Below are 21,634 nucleotides of genomic sequence, written 5' to 3' on the forward strand. Positions count from 1 at the left end.
GCGAGTGATGGCTCGCTCCCACATAGTCTCTGTTTCCTCTCCTTCAGTGCCTGTGGCTCTACCCTTGACCGTGGGACTTGTTTTCCTCCTTCCTGGGGAAAGGGCTAATACTGTTCAATTCTGCTCGAGGTTTAATGGTTCTCTGGGAGCAATTTTCAGCAATCGCTGACGTTTTGAAGTGCTTTTAAGGGCTTAACAGTCTCCTCTACTGCCACCTGGTCAAATAGATGTGGGTGGCTGCAAGAAGGTTTCGTCCAGGAGCGCTCAGCACCAGCCCATGTTTACAAGGGGAAAAAGGGATGCTGGAACTGCCCGTGCCCCAGGCAAATCCCTGCCACGTGCATGCAGTCACCTCTCCTCTAGCACTTTCTGGAGAGCGGTTGCAGCCCCATTTAATCCTTCAAACGTACTGTTGTTCAATTCTGCTTCTCTGGTGTCAGTCGGGCAAGAAGAGGCATGGGGCGTGCAGCTCCTAAGGATGTTTGAGTGATGATGGAGAGGCACAGGGGTCGTCTGCTAGAAACAGCTTTCTCTGTCCCTCCTGTTTGGCTTCGGCGTGCTTGTGCCCAGAGGAGTGCCTGGAGGTGGGCAGCTCAGGGGACTGCACTTTGATTTACTTTCTCTCCCCAGAAGAACACCTGGCTGAACAGTACTTACCTTCAACTGCTTCTCTTTTCCCTGCTGAGGGAGTCTCACAGTTTCTGCAGAGCAGTTGTGTTGTTCTGAGGTGGTCGGTTGGGCTGGCACGGTGGGGGAGAGATGCATCCCCATGAAAGATCAGCTCCTGCCTCAGTGCTGCAGCAGGAGAACCTCAAATCTAAGCCACTGCAGCCAGCAAAGGATCACATTTAAAGTGTCAGCAGTTAAGCTTGATTTTTTCTGACTATGTAGATGAAACTTTTAAGATGTATTCTGGTTGCAGTGCGATCTATAATTTATTTGAATACTCAAATTTTCCCTGAGGGCTTTTTAGGGCTGATTTGGATGGGACAAGACGGACATCTAGTGGCTGGTCAGGACCATTGTGACAACCTGTCCAAATATCTTAGCAGCAGCAGCAGGCTGATCAGTTCTGTCTGCTCTTTGGCTACGTTTCCTGGTTAGATTTACATACAGTAGATGTTTCGCAGCAGCATTCCTGCTATAGTTCCACATCTGGGGGAAAGACAAGTAGCTGTTTTGCCTGTGATAGTATATCAAATCCTGTTTCTGCAGGAGCAGCAGTCCAGTTTGGACTAGATACAACCTTCGGGAGAGGCACGTTGCCATGGGCAAAAAGATATGACCATGCAGATTTGCATCTTCTCTTGGCTTGATCATGTGAGGTCCCTGTTAGCTAAACCTCGTAGCAGTGCTGGAGCAGAGGATTGCTGCTCTCGTGTGCTGGCACTGGGGAGCTGGAGTGTGTGTGTGTGGTGAGCACAGCCCAGCCAGCAGCGAGTGAAAGGTCCTGTGTTGGCTGCCAGATCTGGCAATGAGCATGTCCTGCCCTGCCTGCTCTTTCCGAGCAGAGCAGCAAACATGGGAGAGGTAAATTGAGCCCATGTTTGTGGGCAGACGCTGGGAGAAGGATGGAGGAGGAGGAGAACTGCTGTGACTTGTTAGTTCATTCCTGGCTGTTGCTGAACCTAAGGATTTATTTATCTGAGAGCAAAACTCAGTGCTGGGATGTGGCACAGTGTTCTAGCGGCATGGGGGGAGACTTAAAAGATATCGTAAGCTGATTTACAGCCGGCTCAGCTCATGTTTGCATGCACAGTCTGTGTTGGGCTGGGGTTTTGTTTAGCTTTGTCTCATAATTCTGTCCATCAGTTCCACGTGTGATGACCTGTAGGTATCTCCCACGGGAAGTGCTTGTGCTTTTACTGTATAAATTCTCATGGCTTTGAAGAGTTTCAAATGTAAATTGGCCTGAAATCTCAGCTACTGAGGGGCCAGGGACCCAAGGTGTGCATATGTTCATGTGCATATATGTATGTACATACACAGGGGATGATCAGGAGTGTACAGCATGCCAGGGGGAGACCGAGACATGTTTGAAGTGCTGAGTTAATTTGCTATTGCTTCAAGCAGCAACATAATGGCCTGAGTTAGGTTGCCTCTCTGAACTTTCTAACAGCACCCTTTCTCTCCAGAACTGGAGCCATCCATGTCGGTGACCGAATATTAGCAATTAATAACGTGAGCCTCAAGGGCAAACCGCTGAGCGAAGCCATCCACCTGCTGCAGATGGCGGGGGAGACAGTAACTCTGAAGATCAAGAAACAGACGGAAAGTGAGTTGGGGAGCCTGGTTTGGGGTGGGGGAGATGCTAGTGGCCCATGGGATGTCTGTATTGCTTCTGGAAAAATAGTATCACTCTTAATCATAACTTTTCTGTAGATCTCAAAGCAGGTTGGTAAACGTATGGCAATGCAGCTATAGAGGAAGCCTAGGCAGGAAGAAGCAACCTACCAAATTAGAAGGAGAATTTGGGAACTGATCCGTCTTCAAGAAACCTCAGACTCATTTTCTGAAGGCAGATGTCTTGATCCTTGCTCTGAAATACTCTTTTTTCCCCTGCTGACACTTAGCACTGTCACAGCCACTTGCTGAAATAATTGACGTGCAAGTGCCAGTTGGAGACTTGTTAATCATTCTGAGAATGAAGCAGGTGTAATTGAAATTTCAAGGTAATCTTGAGTTAATCGTGATGAGCAATCTTCTGAATGGTTGGAAAATTGGGACTTTTAGAACAGTGGCCTTTGTTTGGTAAGATAATCTGTCCTCATTGACAAAATGCAGACTTTCAAAGGGCTTCTTTATCCCAGCTAATGCTCTGCAAGCTGGAGATCCAGGGTGTGGATGGCTAACAGGATATCTAATCAATGAGGACTTTAAAATATTCAGTACAAGAATGCTTGTGCTGAGAAACCATTCCTTGTATAGCTTTTGCCTGAAAGGGAATTTGTGTAATGATAATAAAGGCCTATTATTGCTAAAATAATGAATGGGAAGGCCTGACTTTCATCATCTGCATTCAGCTTTCAATTTTCCATTCACTAATCAGGGGAAATTCAGCCTCAAAATATCATATCCAGGAGTTCCACCATTGTCTTGAGACTGCATGGGAGACTCTTGGGGGTGGTGGTGGTGATCAGCCCTGAATTGATCCGAGGTTGTACAGTTTTGACAGAGCGTTACAAATTCAGCTGCGGTAGTTTGGGACACGGTTGTGTTGTCATGGGAATCTTGCTGAAACTTAGAAAAACTGAGGCTCCGTGGAATAGAAGGAGCTAAAAACTCTGAGTTTTTTTCTTTTTGTTTTTTTTTCCTTCAGCTTCGTATAAGAGTATAGCTTTTAACTGTGATGCATAAGCCTTTCCCAGTTACTTTTGAAGAGCTGAAGAGGTTCTTAAGGGTTCTTAAGACATGTACACTACCTGGGCTTGCTCCCACGTCTACTTAAGCCTTTCCCTGAGGCTTGTTCTTTGTGCCTACTAAAGCAGCTTATTCTGATTTCAGAACCCTATCCCAAGAAGTCTGGGAGTATAAACGAAGTGAGTGACCCTGAAGATGAACTGACGGACTCCCAAAAAACTAGCAAGCTCTCTGAGATATACTCAACCACAATTCCTAGTGTGGACAGTGCTATGGAGTCGTGGGATGGCTCCGGCATTGATGCTGGGTATGGAAGCCAAGGTAAGACAGGGTGTCTTTTCTCATGGGTCTCTGGCCCAAGGCGAAGACAGACTGATCATCCAAGCCTGTCTAGAGACTGAATGTGAGCCAAAGACCGTGGTCTGACTGCACTTGCACAGCTTCTCGCTTTCAGCAAGGAACAAAATGTATTTTAAAATGTGTTCCTGTGGTGCTCTGAGTTATATATATATATTTTAGGTTTTTATTGGCATGTTTCTTCTGGCTTATATGACATTGTACTGTTCACAGCATTTTCAAAACCATTATAACACTTCATAATTCACGTAATCCAGGGAAGTATTCGCTGTCCATATGTCTTACAAAATATTTGGCCCATATCTAACATTTAATTCTCCAGAGAGGCCATGTAGAATGTATTAATCCTCTTCAGGATGTTTTAAAATCCACAAGAACGTCTTGTGACTAGAAGCACTCACTTAACAAAATAATTAAGGTAATACTGCAAGAAAGGATCTCTAATTCTCTAGTGAGTGATCAGATGAACATGTGTCTTGGAGGCCAGGTTTATTCAGCTGTGGTTTCTGGCGGACATATGGAATTGGGATGGAGGATGCTGTAGTCGTGGGAATAGATTTTCTCTTGGAGGAAAGCACTGGAAAATAGTTATTCCAGTTCAGATTTAGTGATGTAAGCTACTATTAGCCCATGTTGAAACAAAACAAAACCCTGAATCAACTCCACAAAAGGAAATTGGTGAAAAGACTGCTGTCCTGAATATTATGTGAAAACAAGGAGGAGTGCTCCAGGAACAGTCTTGCAAAGTGCTTCCAGTGTACTGAGCAAGGTGTCTGCCTGTGCAGTCTAACTTAGAAAAGGACAGCATGGTGCCAACGTCTCACCTCCATCATGCCTGCATCCTCCTTGGTCTGAAGTCTTAATTTGGCAGTGCATTTGTGACAGGAAACTCTGTTAACAAGGAATCCCCTGGCCTGCCTAATGCTGCCATCCTTCTCCATCTAATTGGATGCTAACCCAAGTCGGACACTGGATTTAGCAAAGCAATTGCTTTTACCTGTAAACTGAGAGTGAGTGAGTGAACACAGAGTTCCCAGGAGTGGGGCTGATGCTGTTACCCCATATCCATAGCCATCAGCTTTGCTTCAGGGGCTGTCTGATATCTCCTGGTAACTGCACTTTGCTGCATGGCAGCACTGCGTCTGGAGATTGGACTTTACTTTCTGAATGGAACCCCCCAGATCAGTCTCTGCAGCCTCATGGGTTTTAATTTCATCCACAGCTTTAGGAAACCAATCAGGGAAGTGTTCAGCTGTGCTGGGCCTGGTGGGAACATGCCACCAGGTGGCTCTGAATCCCAGGGATCCAGCCCTTCTCTCAGGAAGGAGGCACTGGAAGCGGTGGCACCCAAGTGACAGCTCCACACACATGTCCCTGCGGTCCCTGGCCCCCTGCGCCCAGCCCCAGCCTCCTGCCTGCCGACTGCAGGGACCTGCACCCAGGGACCTTGTTCTCCTGTCTGGCAAACAGCAACTGCTCCTGACTGCTGTAAAATGTTGGCAGGCCCTTTTCTGGGGCTCTCTCCAGAGCAGTCTAACCTTTAAAAACACACAGAGGAAACACTCAGCTAAGTGAAATAACAGGCCTTGGCATTTTCAAAGAAACTGTTGGCAATGTCTTCGGGTATTTCCAGTGCTCCTAGCTGTTTGGGAGGTCAAGTCTCTCTTAATTATGTGTTTCTCCGTTACCTCTTCCTGTTCGTTTGGCACAGCGTGTGATGGAAGTGCATGATGTTTCTTGGAAGGGCTGTGGGGATTTCTCTGAAATGTTGAATGGGCAGGAGGAGGTAGGCAGGGGACTCGGGAGATTTATTTCCATTGCAGATGGCACTGACGTTGCTGAGGAATGCTCTGTTTTGGAAGGTTTCTGTCCAGGCAGCTCCTCGTGAGACTTGGAGGTCTTGTGACAAGTGTTGGATTTGCATCTGGGATTTGCAGTATGGGAAAGTCCTTGGGGGCAAACTTAGTGAAACTTGTCTGGTTTCATATTAATGGTCCATTTGATCATGAGAAGTTGGTTTGGTTAAAGCAAGAAGAGATGGGAAGAATGTCCCCTTGTGAAAGACTGAACTAGAAGCCGAGTGTAATCCAGATGGCCTCAGGTTTGGGTTTTGGGGAAGGAAACTGTCCTGGCTCAGTGTGATTTATCCGCCTCAGTTTTCTCACCAGGTTTTAACCTCTTTTTCCCCTGCTGCTTGCCTTCCCTAGGTACGTACATACCTCAGGCTGCGGGCATTGCCCTTCATCCACACGAATGGAGACACAGCAGGCAAAAGAGCAGCACCCCTCCTGGGGACCCCAGGAAAAACTACCCCTACATGGATGGAAGCTTCAGTGAAGACGACTGGGACAAGCCCAGCAGGTGCGGAGGGGAGGGAGGAGGCAGGGGGGCAAACATGAGGGTGCAAGGACACTGAATGTGATGGATTGGATCAGCCAGAGGTGGGGAGGGCCAGTGATGCCCCCATCTTGGCGTCAGGCAGCTGTGGGGCGGGGTGCTGGGGTGCTGATCTGCTCTGTCAAACCACCTCCACGTTGCCAGCTTGCCCTGGGCATAGCTCTGCAGCACATCTGCCATGGCCAGGTGCCATTTATATCTGGAGTTAGGGCAGTCTCAGCTGCATGGACCACAGGTTCTTACCATGTCTTCTACTCCTGCCTTGTAAAGGCTGCAGTACTTTCATAGTTCAGGTGTAATAAGTAGTCATGGCCAGGGCTGTCCTCCGTTGTGTTGGCCAGACACGATGAGTGAGGATGCATCTTCACAATACCTTCACAAAGCCAAAAAGACCAACCAAAACTCTTGTAGGACTGGTATGAGGTTGCATGTTCCAGTTAAAATCTCCCAAAGGTGTGGCTGGAGCTCTCTTTCCATCACACCTCGGCCCTTCCAACACACAAACAAAACCATGCCAAGTGAGCACGATCTAGCTAATCCCCCACCTCAGCCACAGAAATCCTGCAGGGCCACCCAAGCACACAGAAGAGGCTGCAGCTGCCCCTCTCTTTGGGTGAAAACTCTGCTGGATCTGCCCTGGCCACTGACTCACACACGGTAGCCAAGCCTCGTTGCTTCGTAACTAACCCTCCCCTCGACATCCTCCAGAGTCCCCATAGTCGTGTGTCTCGTGTTGTTACTGTCGGTTCTTTTTTTCGTTATTAATTATTTTTCCTTAATTTTTGTTTGTCAAAACAAAACCCTTAGAACATCTCATGGCCATTTCCACCTATTTAAAGATGATCAAACTGGCAGGAAGGCTGGCAGCGGCTGAGACTTTGTTCTTGTTTTGCCTCTCAGCGAGAGCCGGCTCACAGAGGTCGTTGATCTCTCGGCCTTCCCAGCGAGGCCGCTGGCAGCTGAAGTTAGCAAATCTGAGCCCTCGAAGCCCTGCGTGTCCCTAATGAGGGCTCCGAGCCCTGATATCAAAGTGCAAGTGAAACGGTTCATGCTGCTGAGCCCTTATTATTAGGGAGAAAAACAAAATGTCTCTAACCCCAGTTGCCTTTAGCCTGGAAAATCTTGCTGACCTGGTGGTGTGAGAACCTGTCCTGATTCATCCGAGTCCTGGGCGTGTTTGTTGTATTGCTGAGCTGAGAGGCAAGAAACTTGTAACTGGAAGGGACATTTGCCTCTTAGGAAACCTGGGAGCAGAGGAAGGAAATGAGTAAGGGGAAAGAATTGAAAATTCCTTGTGGGGGGAAATTTGGGTTTGTTTTTGTAAAGTCTTGCTGGGTGTTTTTTTGACCTCTCTGCCTGGTGTTAAAGGCTGCTGCTTTACAAGCTGATTCTGATGAAAGGTAGGGGGTTAATTTAAAATAAAATAAGCCGTGTCAGATACCACTCTGCAGGCAGGCCATGATCCCACAAGGAACAAAAGTATGTGTGTTTGAGGTTCTGCCTGCTATAAAATCCCATTGAAACCACTGGATGAAAAGCATTGCCGAAGACTTTGCTATTAATACAGATCTGGAAAAAGAGTTCTGTTACTATCCCAAGGAGTTATTACATGTCTAATTGAAGCTAAGCTCACTTTGACTTGTACTCAAGTAAAATGTTTTGACTTTACTAAGTGGCCCTGGTGGGTAAGTGTCCCCTCCTGTTAGCTCTGATGCCCGCTGTGCCATGCAGGGAGCTGCCAGATGCTGCAGAGGTGGAGCCTTGTCCGTGCAGCTCTGCATAAGATGCATGAAAGATGCATTAAGGCTGTTCTAATGTCACTGTCTCCCTGGGGTATCTCCCTATGATACATTAGTGAATTTATTGTGATTTTGATTTAACACCACAGAGTTTCCTTTAAGAGGCTCCCATTACACTGCACGCTGATGATCCAGGTTTCCCAGTGCCTGGTGTTCAGTAAGCAGTGGCTGGACAAGAGTGTCACCTCCTTCTCTAGTTTGTTTGAAGGACTTCAGCATGTTTAATTGCTGTTTGCTTTAGAAGTCCAAGAATTGAACCTGACTTTGTGGTCAGAGATAAGAGACACCGAAACCACTGGGTGGGAAATCGCTGACTCCCCAGCGGGACACGCGCGGTGCGCACATTAACACGTGTTTGCACCAGCCTGAGAGGTTATCACTGCCTCGTTCTCTGCTGTAGACAGAGCTGGTAACAGTCTGTCCACAGCTGTGGGTTCAATGACTTGTGTAGCACAGAGACCTCCTGAATGTAAGAGCTCACCTCCTTGGCCATCCCCAAGCAAATGAACCTCGGTTTGGATGGGTTATACTCTGACACTGTTGATATTGCTTGCTGTAGTATGTGTTTACTTGTCCAGCCGAGGGCAATCATTTTTATATACACCTTTGCATTATTACTCTCATAGATACCTAATGTATTTATCATTTTCTCACCATGTCTGTTACCCTCTGTGTTTTTCTCTCTCTTCTCAGGTGTTCTGTGTCTCAGATCTGAGCTCTATCCCATCAGCCTTTGTACTAACAGTCTCTGAGGCTCCTGGTTTACCCATAACGCATCCTTTTTTCTTTCACTTCTCTATTTCACCAAAACGTCTTCCTAAACCTACAATCTTCCTACAGGCACTTTTTAATTTACCCTTTGAACTTTGACATTACTACACCAACTTAATTCTTCCTTTGAAGGACGCTTGCCCCGTTAGTAAATGCATGGAGGTCTCGTATTCGGACTCTTGTCTGAAAAGTTCATATTGTTTGCTTTTGTATATGAAGACTCTTCAAGTCTCTGCTTTTACTGGTGAGACGCTTGCTGTAGCCTTGCGGCTTTCATCGCGCTGCAGAAGAGTGCTGACAATGTTTGGTTCCTACGTTACAACAGATACCCCAACCGCCAAAATGGCCTTGAGACCACTCACGAGGATAGTTTTTGGCGTGTTTTTGGAGAAGCTTTGGAGGATTTGGAAACATGCGGCCAGTCTGAACTTTTGAGGGAGATTGAGGTAAATCACTTCCTGAATTTTCTGCTGATCTGTTTTGCTCTTGACTTAAATGCTGAGCTGTTTCCCCCACATGTTACTCGCCCATAGCATCCCTGTGCTGCTAGTGGTGTGAGGAAGGGTTCAAGTTTAATCCATTTCAGGGCCTGTGCTAATGGATAACTACATCTCATTAGGCAGTTACTTGCGTGCACTTTTCCCCTGAGCTGAGGAATTACCCACCAGTAACTCCACGCTCTTTTTGCAAACTGTTGCTGGCCAACAATCTGCACGTGACTGTTGGCAAACCTTCCTTATCAAACAGTAAGCCTTCAACTTGGGGAGATAGTGTCTGTCAAACGCACTCAGAGGCCAAGCAAAATGAGCCCCCAAAAGCCCATTGGGACTGGAGCCTTGGCTTACTTCAAGTACAGACAGGCTCAACATGCGTCTTGCATTCAGCTGTTGCTCTGCCGGAAACTGTTTCAGTAAAATGGGTAATTGGAAGCTTTTCAGCCAGCCTTCCTCTGGAAAAATCTGAGAAAGTGATTGCTTCCTGCAGAAATAAAGGTGTTTCCTCTCTTCACAAGCCACTTTCTCTTTTCTTTATCCAAAATGCTTTGTAGGTCATGTTATTGTGTCCGGTTATAGGACGGGGAGCCTGCATTTCTGAGCTGTGGGATGCAAATAAAAACCTCCCCTGAGACTGCAGAGCAGCGGGCACTAAACCTGCCCAGCAGGACCCAGCCACGGGCCCCCTGGCTCCTACCACAGCCTGCATGGAGGAGCAGGACCCAGGGAGCTCCTCTCTCCCTCAGCTTTCTGGGTACAGCAGACTGGGGAATGCTCACTAGGCTGTGTCCTCCATCAGCCCTAAAATGTGGTCGGTGGCCAACGTAGTTCCCTAAGGCAGGGAGGAGACTGGAAACTGGTGGGTGCTGCTCTGGCATGTCATGCAGGAACGGCGTCCCCATGCAAGGTCTGATGAGGTGCCTGGAGAGATGCCAGATGCTGGACTGCGTTGGCTGCTCCAGTGTCATAACACAGATTTGGGGTTGGAGATGCTCTCTGGGCATCTGTGGTCTGTGTACTTGCTTCAGCCAGCAGAGGATGCCCATTACAGAGGGGTACAACCCCGAATCCTATGGGGTAGGTCTCTTTTGTCTCTGCAGTCTGCTTTTTTATGCACAATTGCATATTGCTCAGGTTTCAGAGAGAAAAGGCAGCTTCTGAATATTTGGAGGTGGAAAAAGAAAGTCCTGATTTGGTCTCTCTGTGAAAATACAAGTGATGAGGGACTTGCCAATTCTTCTTTCCTGCTTCATCATTAGCAATTTTAAGAGGGGGAGGAATCTCAGTGACATACGTTGTGCTGAAGCATGAAGTGATATTATTGGTAGTCTTAACTGTTTAAGAAGGCTGACTTAAATACACAAAAAGACAAAACCTGAAAAAAAAAAAACAAAACACACAAACTGTAACTTCTTCCCTTGATCAATTATGTCCTGGACCTGGATGTATTTAGAAATGAGCTGAGGCAGCTGCTATCAGCCTCTCTGAACCACTGGTGGCTGCTTAAGGAAAAGTACTGCTCTGAAATGATGCAGAGATGTTTCCCTTCTGTGTAATGGCTGATCTTAATGTGAAAAAAAGGGATTTGTTTGGCTACTGTGAAATGCCAGGATAGAGAAAATAATCTTTCTGCCCATGCCTTTTCCAGAGATTCGTGGTGCAGGGATGTGTGGGCTTTTGAGTCATGCTGTTTGGAGCTTTGGCAATTATAGCAGTGCTTTGAAAAACGCAAAGAAATTTTACAAAGATGAACAGCTCTGGGGATTTGGAGTCTTTAGCACATTTTTAGAGTGTTTTGGAAAGTTCTGGGGACAAAGAGAAGTGCGGTGTTTGTAGCAGAAGTCTGATGGCTTTCAGCTCATCTTTTACTGAATCCATCGTAGCAGTAACCTGTTCTCCTCTGTCCGTTTGACTGTCCTCCACGAGGCGTGGTGTGGGAGGTGTGGTGTTCTCTGGGCTCTTGCTGTATTGCAGGATTCCAAGCCCCAGCTCCCGAGCTCTGTGATTTGATGTCAGGTCTCTCTGTAAATCTGATCCTTCATGTTCTACATTTGAAGAACAAGAGTCATGCAAGAAGGCCCAGGATAGCTAAAATTCAGTTGCCTGGCACTCATGAGATACCTGCCTGATGCCTTTTGAACACTTGGGGTGGATGACAGGGATGCCCAAATGTTAGGGAAGGTAGATTTGGGATTTGTTTTGCCTCTGCCAAGTGCTGAGCTGCTGCCATTTTGCTGCAGAGTGGGACTCTTACCAAAATTGCCCAAACCAACTTTCCTGCTGGTGATGGTTGCAGTGAGAATGGGATTGTGTAGCTGAATTGCTAGAGACATCCCGTGTTAGGTTGGGACCCTGAGGGTCTTGGGTAAAAGAAGTCCTGACCCAAGTCAGCAGTGAGAGTGGGAATCCTTCTGCTCTGCTCCCTGGCCCTGCAGTGCCGGTGTCGGTGTGGGACGCTGTCCTGGGGAGCTGGGGCTGGCTGAGGTCAATGAACGAATGTACCCTGGCTGGCTGCACAACGCAGCGTTTGTTAATCCAACTATGTGGTAACTCAGCATCCTTCCAGTGGGTAGCAGGTATTTGAGTTTTGTCCAAACTCAAGGTGATTAAGTCATTTTTTTTCAGGAGGACCTGGCAAGTGCTGGGAAATTCATAAGCTAAAAGGGTAGTGCTGGCATTTTCATTACTGCCACCTGAATCTGCTTTATTTGCCTGTGTTCCAGCTTGGAGCAAAGAGCCAGCGGGCCGTGATTAGAGGTTTAGTTGGATGGTATTTCCCCTGTGCACAGGAGCAATTGCTCTTTGACTTGCCATACTTAGCGCTGCTGAATTTTGCTATCTGCTCCCTACCTTTCCTTCTCTTTCTTTTACCTTTTGACATTTAATGGGGCTGCAGGCCCTTAGAGCCTGAACTTTGAAACGATGAGGGCTTTCATTATGCCGTGTAAGTGGGCTCTGGGACCTGGAGCCAGCTGAGGTTCCAGTCTGGATTCTTGACTCCTTCGTTAGCTTTGATCAATGCAATCTCATTAGTGAAAAGCATTGCCAAATGGAGTAGAATCTACTTAGGGGCATCATTTAATGGATGTTATCAAGGATGACCAGGCTTAAATACTACTTAATTTCATATTTTTAACTCAGTTTTACTCAGTGAAGGCTCCCATTTACTGACAGATAAAATCCTCATTTCTCTGCTGAATTGGGCTCTGCGGAGCCCAAAGCTCTGCCTTCCTGGGGCCTCGCCAGCACGGGGCGATGCTGATGGGGAGCTGCAGCACTCAGACATAGGCTTGGAGATCCAGGCTGACACCAGTCCCTCTGGGAGCCCCAAGATCAGGATGTTCATCCATCTCAAATCGCAAAAGATCCCCAGATGAGGTCTGCCTGGTCCTGTTTGTATACAAGGGGACATCAAAAAGACCATATAATGGCTCAGGTTGGAAGGGACCTTAAAGACCACCTAGTTCTGATGCCCTGCCATGGGGGGCTGGATAGGAGATGCTCTACAGATGCTTCCTTCCATCTGGAAACGGCTCTTACAGCCAAATGAAAGAGCTTCTTGGTCCTTACCTTTCTGATTAACGAGAACCAGAGTGCCCCCCTGTAGTCCTTTCTGCTATTTCTGTTGCCACACAGTCCATCCCTTCCCGCTGCCAGCTCAGCTGAGTGACTTTGTGCCTTTTCCCTGCAGGCGTCCATCATGACGGGGAGCGTACACAACCTGGGCCTGGAGGGCAGCAAGCTGCTCCTGGACTCTGTCAACCCGTCGGGACTCAGCCCGTTGAGGAAAGCCAACACCGGCTGTGATGACGGACAGACCGAGGGCAGCAGCTCCCCTGCCAAGAAGAACGAGAGGAACCTGGACATGAAGAAGATGGAGAAGGAGATGCAGGAAATCATGTCCCCTACCCCCCTCGAGTTTCACAAGGTCTGTGTAGCCAGGGGTTGGTCTGGCTCTGGCCCCCCTCGATGGTAAAAGCTGCTGGGTGTTTTGCAACCCTGTAGGAAACATCCTTTGTTCAAAGGGACTGTTGGTAAATGTTCCTTGCCAAAGCTGTCCCCGACCAAGGTGTGCAAGAAAGGTTTTCAGAGAGTCAGATTAAGAGGAAGGGGCCTCTTCAGGAGCGTAATGGGACTTAGCTGCCATGCTTTGGTGGGGTTCAAACCCGTGCTTTGCTGTTTGCCTTTATTTTATGAGGTTTCCAGGTCCCTGTTTTCTGTGGTTCATTAATTGGTGCTACAGATAGAGGTGAGAGAGCTCCATGTACGGCCCCATGGAGACCAGCTGACACTTTTCCAGTAGCACGCACCACTCCGCAGGCCACTTTTCCTAAGAAATAATGTATTTTCCCTCCCCCTCCTCTTCACCCCCAGCCTTTCTAAAAGTGGTGCAAATGGTAGGACTTTAGTGATGAGATACTTGTTTGAATTCAGTCAAGTTCAGGTTTAAGTGTGGTGCAAGGCAATGGCAATTAGAAGGAGTAATTAATTAACTGTAGAAACTGTTGGTGCAGAACGCAAGTAGGGAAGGGATCTGGAGAGGTTTCAAAAAATCTGATTGCCTTTTTCTTTCCTAGTGTGACTTTAGAGCAAAACCTGCACTTAGGGCAGCTAGGAAAAACAACTGTTTCACGTTTGATCTGCTCTTGTCCTTCAGGGCATGGCAAATGCACCTTTAAATAAAACTTCTTCATTCCTGAAGGAGGAGAGCTGTGTAATTAGGTGTGACAGGGGGTGGCTGTTCTTTCTGCTGGAGCATCTGGAGCTGGCTGTGCTTGGAGATGAGTTGGAGGCCAGGTGGGCTGCTCCTGTGCATCAGCCTGGGCTCCGTCCTTCCCAAGGACTGCACAGCTGTGAGGCTTCCCCAGCCCATAGCACGGTGATGGAGCCAGAGCCTAATGAGTTCCCAGCTTTGGGAAGCAAAGGGAGTTATGGTGGGGGGAATCAGCTGTCCTTCAATCTGCATTAGCTGATTTCTTAAAATCCACCCAGGAGACCCGCAGCAGAATTGCTGGAGGCCCACACAAGTTACCTGTGCTCTTGCTGTCCTGCCAACCCTGTACATCTCCTCTGGCCTCTGCAGCATTAAAACGTGTGCTTTCTGCTTCTGTCCCTCCAGATGACACTCCACAAAGACGCAGAGAGCGAAGACTTCGGATTCAGTGTGTCGGACGGCCTGTTAGAAAAAGGTGTCTATGTAAATATGGTCCGTCCGGATGGGCCAGCAGATCAGTGTGGCCTCAAGCCATATGACAGAGTGCTTCAGGTAATAAATGCAAAATGCAGTTCTGGAGGCTGGGACGGAGTGAATGAGTGGCTGAGAGGAAGAGAGAAGTGAGACCCACCCATGGCAGCACTAACTTTAATGAAAGGTAATAGTTAGCCAACTTAGGTGAGCACCTACCACCACGCTCTCACTGAGACCTGTGTTTTACAATAACAAACCACGAGGTAGCAAAGCTGGCTCCCCGAGAGTACACCCATCCCAGGGAGCACCTCCATACAGAGCCTGTCCCAGCAATGGCCATTTTGAGCTCGGGCAGCTCACGACCAAAACAGCCAAAAAGCTGTGTTGCTTTCCCTCCTCACCCTTGGTCCTTTTCCTGTCGTGTAAGAGGGTGATTTTTGGATGAACTAGACTGTGTTGACCAACATGTGTTCTAGTGAATCTCCCCTTGTGGAATTGAGCAGTGTTCATGAAGTTCGGTGCATGCCTTTGACAACTAACAGCCTTCTAGGAACAAACCATCCTTCAAGCAAATTGTTTTTCACGGATATTTTTCTTCAAAAGATATTTGATCTGAAACAACCGATGCAGAAAGAGAATAAAAACTCTGGTCAAAAGCACAGTCTGTAATTAACATAACTTGGGCATATCTGCCTACCAGAGGGACAAGAAGAGCACGGTGAGTTTTGAAGCTTGGAAAGGACCTTTATATGGACGAAAAATCACAAGTTTTGTTTTGGGGCAACTCAGATAGCAACTGAGAAAGTGCAACCCTGCTGGAAAAGTTGCCACCATTTGGAAATGCAGATATTGTGACCATATTTGGAAACACTCAGAAAGATGTTTAGTTTTACTAATTTCTAGGCGGGGGCTGTTAGCAGTAGAGTCAGAGCCAATATATTATGTACAGCAGGTAACTGGAGAACTGGCAGGGCTGTGGGGAACCTTGTTTAAGCTTGTTATGGTCTCCAGCCAGTTGGCTGCTATACAATTATTCCTTCTCGGCTTCAAATAAAAGATGGTGCAAGAATGAACAAGAAGCTAATTAGGCTCTAGGCTGCCTTGCTGTTGAATGTTGGATGTGTCGCTCTTTGCGAGTGCCAAGTGCTCCGGGAGGTGTGCCCGAAATCCTAAACAGAGCGGAGTGGAGACTTTTTGAGACCCCCCCTTTGATACGCCGTGCCGCATGGCTTCCACCTGTGAGAAGATTTGCTGTCGTGTTGACACCTGTGGCAGAGATGCATTGCTGAGGATGCTCCTCAGTGCTGCTGGTGATGGGCATGAAGATGTCTGCAAGCAAGCTCCAGCTCTGAAGGCCAGCAAAGCACCCAGTTCCCTGCTAAGGACCCTCTGCCTCTCGGCCGGATGGATTAGCCAGAGCGTGGCATTGCACTAACTTCATTTTTGCTCTGGAGCCGCCTGGCCAGCATGGAGCAAAGGCAGAGCAAACTCATGGCTTCTCTCTCCTTGTCCCTGCACGATCTGGAAACTGTTGCTAGTCACTTACTTCTCCGTAAGGAGCGGTGTTGGGTTCAGCTGCGTGGATGCCAGATAGGGCAGGGGACACTGCTGCCGTCACAGAGCCCAGCTCCGTGGGCACGCATTAATCCTGGGAAAGGGTTTTGGATGCAAAGGTTGCGTGGCCTCATCCAGCCCTTATCCAGAGAGAGAAGCAATGCCTGGCCTCAGGGGTTATGTTCACTCCAAAGGTGGGTGGGAAATTCCTTTCTCCCTTCCCTGCCTCCCCTCCCCGTGCCATTTGCCAGCCCCCTCCATCCTGGGGCTGTTGTGGCACCAAGCCCAGGCGCTCCAGTAGCTGTAGGCAGGACAGCTGGGGTGGCTCTTGCAGGTGACCCAGCCTAGAAATGTGCTTGAAGATCTGCAAGAGGCAAAAGGAACAGTGCTTTCACTGCTGAATCCTGCAGAGAGGATTTGCAGTCTCGGCAGCCTTCTTCTGAACCCATGTGAAATGCATTCAGACTCCTCCAAAATGAAGGGTGTAAACGGGGAGAGGAGAAGCAGGAACTGTTCAGTATAGTCCTGATTTGCTGCTGGCTGAGCTGAAAAATGGTTGACTGAAGCCTCGGAGTCTGTGTTGTGTTTGTTTTCTAGGCACTGAATACCACACATCACAGATTTAAATCCAGTAAAAGCCACGATGGCAAAAAAAATGTGGAAAGTTGCAACATTTCTCTCGCCAACTTGAATTGGAGAATTGATTTTGAGCCCTGTAGAGTTTAATAGTCACAACACTGTCCTAGACTCCAGGGCTCAGGATTTATTCCTGTTCCAGACTTTTTCCCCCTTCCTCTACCAGGTACTGAGTTATTTCTCAGCTAAGCAAGGACGTGCCCAGCTTGATGGGAGGCCCGTGCTCAGCTCTGCTGTGACCCCTCACTCAGAGTCCCCCCGGGCGTTGTGTGGTTCACAGGTGTGGGTTTAACACCAGCCTTGCGTTTTCTAACTAACAAACACGGTGTTTCTGTTGTTCCTCCCCATGGCACATCCTAAATCCATCCCGGCAGGTAAACCGCACCCGAACGAGAGACTTTGACTGCTGTCTGGCCGTCCCCCTGATCTCAGAGGCTGGAGACAAGCTGGACCTGGTGATCAGCCGAAACCCCTTGGCGCTGGCTGCCAACGCTCCCCTGGAGGGGAATGGAGAGCTGCCGGCACAGGCAGCCCGCGGCGCCGAGCTCAAGGCGAGCGTCCAGACACTCTGAGCGGCCGGCGCTGGGGGCCTCTGCCAAGCCGTTGTGGTATTTGGGGTGTTTTTCCTCTTTTTTTGCACTGGTATTTGTAAACGCTGTGTGTACCATAACCTGCAAGTGGGGAGGTGGGTCTTCGGTGAGCTGTCGCCTGTAGACCGCCAAAAATTGCTGGGAAGGCCGGATCTGGACGCGCATCTCGGGCCGTGGGCAGCGCAGGGAGGAAGGAGCATCCCTCGCCATCCCCCACGGCAGGGCATCCCCTGTGCCCAGGCTGTCGCCCTGAAGGCCTTGGCCATCCTACAAACACACATGGTGCTATTATTTTTCTTGTTTGTTCTGTTAATCACATACAGCGAGACTGAAACGCCTTTCCTTTTCTGTTGTACCCAGCTCCACCCTTTAAACACTCCTGATAAATCGATTTCCGCAGCCCCTTTCACTTTGGTGCGGGGCCGTGGAGGGCCCTGTTTAAAAGACATTTCAAAACGTGCTTGCTGGTGGCCAGGTGCGGTTCTTGTTCAGAAATCAGGATTTGCAGCTGCCTCCTGCTAGCCCCTTCCATCCTCTCCCACCCTCACCCCACCACCCTCTGCCCTGCAATGAGGCAACTCCTCTCACCATCGCTTCCCATGAGCAGTGCAGTTACCTGTGCTGCAGTAGTTATACAGAGCACAGCGCTGTGCCAAGGCTGGAGGCCCTGAATACCTACCCAAATCCCTGGCCACCTTGTTCAGATGGGCGTTACGGAGACCTGTTGCTTGCAAACTGTGCCCCCAAGTAAATAGCAGAAAAGCAATCACCCCAGGGCTGCCCCTGATGTGCTGAATTAATAAAACCTTGTTGTCTTCTGCCAGGCAGTGGCATGAGAAGCTCTTTGTTAGATGGAGATTGTGCATCCGTGTCCCCACCTGTGCTGGCAGTGTGTGTGCCCATGTGGGTTCGGCTGCTTGCCCTTGGTCTGCCCCCTTTGCCTGTCGCTGGCTTCTCCGTGGCTTCACAAGCATGGTGCCCCGCGGGTTGTCCCTCCCTGCCGAGTGCCCCCAGCCCGTGGGGAGGAGGCAGCTGAGATATTTGCATCGGCTTCTTCATCTGCCTGCCAGAACGGAGTCAAAATGCGGCCGTGGGCTCTTCTTCCTCCCCTCCCGGCCCCACGAGCTCCTCCCGTGGCAGACGCTCTGTGTTTCATGTACTAGCACTTTATGATGATGTTAATGTCCCGGCGCGGGTGTGATCCTGGCATCACACTCCTTGGGAAGGCTCAGGCATGGCAGAGATGAGGAGCTCGCGTGGTTGGGGACCCACAGCCCCAGTGACCACTGCCCCTGTTCCCTGCTCACACTTTTTGTTCCTTCATCACCACCTTCGTGCTGGTGCTGTGTTCGGGGTGCCGTCGGGGTGTACGCGGCATGTTCCTTGTTTTGCTGAGCCAGGACTCACCCCCGCATCCATCCCCGCTCCGTCCCTGCGCGATAGCCCGATGTATTGGGGTGTTTCTTTGAGACGTGTCCAGCCCCATCCAGCTACTTGTCGTTGTAGCCATTTTCTCTTCAAGTATGCAATATCCCATACCATTGCTGCCACAACTAGATAATGTGCCATAATTGATACTGTGGAGCATTGACAGTGCAGCCGAAAGTGTTTTTATATGCAATATTCTGAACAGTGGAAGCTCGCTGGGGCTTCTCATAGGTTTTTAATGAAGACTTTTATTAAAGGCTTTAAAAAAGGAAGAAAAACTTGGTCCTTGTATCCCTTCCTATGCATTTTGAATGATATGAAGATGAAATGCATTACTTAAATGTGTATTTTTATCCATATATTAGAGTGTATTCCTTGTAAAGTATTTTTATATGCTAATTTTCTTATGTATCTATGAAAGCACAATATTTAAAAATACAGCATTTCAAAGAATATTTTAGTCCTGTTTTGGACGTATTTGTAAATCTCTGTATTTAAATGGGATTGCAATGACTTTGACTTTTTTTTTTTTTTAATTAAATAAAAGCAACTGAAATGCATTACTTTTGTTTCTTGTCTCTGCTAGAGGACAGAAGCAGGACAATACTCTGCCTCCAGCCCTGTTTTAACTTGCCAAAGACCCCATGTTAGGAGACACCTGGAAGGGCAAGGGGTGGGCACTGCTTGTAGGGCTCCTGGTGTAGGCTTGGGGTTGCCACTCACCCCCATTCAGCAGCAGGACTTGGGACCAGTCACTTCATTCCCTGTGGACACAGGGAACAACATTCTGTTTGTCTCTGCATTCAGAGCTGGAGATGTCCACGCGCATGGTTCTGTGACTGCAGCTTCACTTGGCCACGCTGGAAACCTCCTTGGGCTAAACCTTGGCTACATCAAGGCAAGATACTGGTGCAGCAATGCACCTACTGCCTATGGCAGCATTGGCAAAGCTACGGTAACCCCTGGGGTTGGTTTGAGAAATTACTGGAGGCTGCAGTGCTGGCAGGTGGCCTGGTGGGTGCTTGGATCCCGCAGGCACAGCGGGGTGCTGTGGGGTGCTGCACTGTGGTAGCCAAATTATCCAGCCTCTGGAACCTGGCGTCCTGAGAGAAGACTGCCACAAAGGCAGAATGTGATTGCTTGTGTCCTTACAGTAAGGTTTTCTTCCCTTTGCTCTTACAAGGGGATTAAGGACACTGCTACGTGTCCAGAGTTGTCAGTGCAGGCTCTGGTGCTTCCCACATAAAGCCATCAGGAACTGCTGCTCACTGGCAAGGAAAGGGTGCACTGGGTTTTGCAACCTTTCATCGCCAAGTGGGTAGCGCAGGAATTTTTGGAGGTCGAGCATGGAAACACTCCTGGTTAGAGCTGGGGAATCATTGCCACGTAAACAAGCCTTATCGGTCATCTCTGGCTGCCCTCCTGGGGCGCGGGCTGCCGAGCAGGGCCCTTCACATGTTTGGCACCGGGGCCTTGCCAAAGCCGCTCGGTGCCAAGCCAGGCGCCGGGGTGATGTTGGGTTGAACGAGCGCCTGTGCAACGTGACCTGCGGGGCTGCAGCGCCCGGCCACCGCCTCCAGCAGGCCAAAGGTCAGCACGGTGCTGCCCACACAGTGTCTGCTGCCAGCCACCATCACCCACGGCCTGCAGGCCTTGGACGAGGGAACTGCCACAGGCCTGGGCAGGTCGCAACTGCCCGTGGCGGGTACACGAAGCCCTTCAGCAGTTGTGTGCGATGCTGCATGGCTTTATTGGTTTTATTTTATTTTATATTTTATAGCTGAGACGTGTTGAAGTTGCTGTCTGTGCTGGTATCGGGCTGCTCGGCCCAGGCATTGCTGGCTTCGCTGGTGGGAGGAGAAGGCCCAGGCCAAGTCCTCAGATCTCACCCAGCCAAAATAAACAACCCAAGCCAAAACCTAAGACAAATAAACAGTCCCCCTCAAAACAACCAAAAAAGCTTTCTGCTTCAAAATACACCAGGGAAACCTGGTTTGGGGGGGGTTCTGCTGGCCAGGGTCCAGCCCTCAGCCCATGACAAGCGCCTGGCACTGCCCCATGAGGGGCACGGGGTGGCTGCAGCCTCAGTGGAGCAGTGGTTAGGGCTTGGTGAACAAATGCTGAGCAGTTTTATGTTTCAAAAACAGTACCCAAGTGATTTTTTTTTTTTTTTTTTTCCTTACTGTGACTTAGAGAAAGGCCTGTCTGGTTTAACTTTCAGCTGCCTGACTGAACAAGCTGTCAGAGCCCTTTGAATGACAAGTCCCATACACCAGGAAAACAAACAAATAAATAAATAAATAGATGCCTTTAAAAAAAAAAATGCTTCCCATTGGGCTTTTCTGCTGCATTTGAACCCCCAAATATCTTGCAGCAGTGCCTTGACACATGCCCAGCAGGCAATGCCCCGGGACAGGCTGAGGTAAGGCTGCTCAGCCTATTGCCCGAAGGCCGGCGCTCCCCAGCATTAGCAGCAGAGCTGCAGTCATCTCCTTGTGCCCTGGTAGCTGCAGGGGTGGTTTGTGACCAGCAAAATAAAGGAAGAAAACTGGAGGAAATAAAAATAAAAAAATAAGGAAGCGAACAGGCATGATTTCCCTACCTTCTCACTGCTTTGTGAGAGCCAGCACACACCCTGTGGGCACATTGGGCTTGGGAAACCAAAATGCTGGTGAAGACACAAGGAGATGGAGTGGGCAACAGTGAAACAAAGTGGTCTGGGAACAGCATGGACCCTTTGGCATGGTCAGCCAGATACATGGCTGCGTGACAAAAGTAACACTGAATAAACAGCCAGCCTCTATGGGGGTGGGTTTAGCTAGCCAAATGTGCAAGTTTGAACCCAGACTGAAGTACGCCTATGGGGAATGAGGAGAAAATGGGCCATGACGTCAGTTTAGGAAGTTGGTCCAGGGGTGGGTGTGTGCATGTATATATATATATATTCATATCTATGTACATAAAACACACCCACATTTTTTTCCCCTCCTCATAGCTATGTGTGGAATATTTGTGACAACACCAAAACAAAATAAAACAAGCATACAAAAAGTAAATAGG

General features: G+C 48.8%; 1 protein-coding gene across 2 annotated transcripts in view; it reads left to right on the top strand.

Annotated features, from left to right (window-relative positions):
* The window catches only part of GRIP2 (glutamate receptor interacting protein 2), a 77,819-nt gene extending 58,691 nt beyond the window's left edge, over positions 1-19,128 (top strand). Inside the window, exons 18-24 of one of the 2 annotated variants that reach the window (XM_082768241.1) lie at positions 2,136-2,275; positions 3,505-3,681; positions 5,925-6,078; positions 9,010-9,130; positions 12,870-13,106; positions 14,298-14,444; positions 16,931-19,128. In XM_082768241.1, the coding sequence (XP_082624367.1) occupies positions 2,136-2,275; positions 3,505-3,681; positions 5,925-6,078; positions 9,010-9,130; positions 12,870-13,106; positions 14,298-14,444; positions 16,931-17,128 (1,174 nt within the window). In that variant the 3' untranslated portion in view covers positions 17,129-19,128. The remainder of the gene's footprint in view (positions 1-2,135; positions 2,276-3,504; positions 3,682-5,924; positions 6,079-9,009; positions 9,131-12,869; positions 13,107-14,297; positions 14,445-16,930) is intronic. The other variant, XM_082768242.1, reaches the window with a different exon arrangement.
* The last annotated feature ends 2,506 nt before the right edge of the window (positions 19,129-21,634 follow it).

The sequence above is a fragment of the Aythya marila genome (assembly GCF_965140915.1).
Source record: "Aythya marila genome assembly, chromosome: 10".
NCBI classification, from domain to species: domain Eukaryota; kingdom Metazoa; phylum Chordata; class Aves; order Anseriformes; family Anatidae; genus Aythya; species Aythya marila.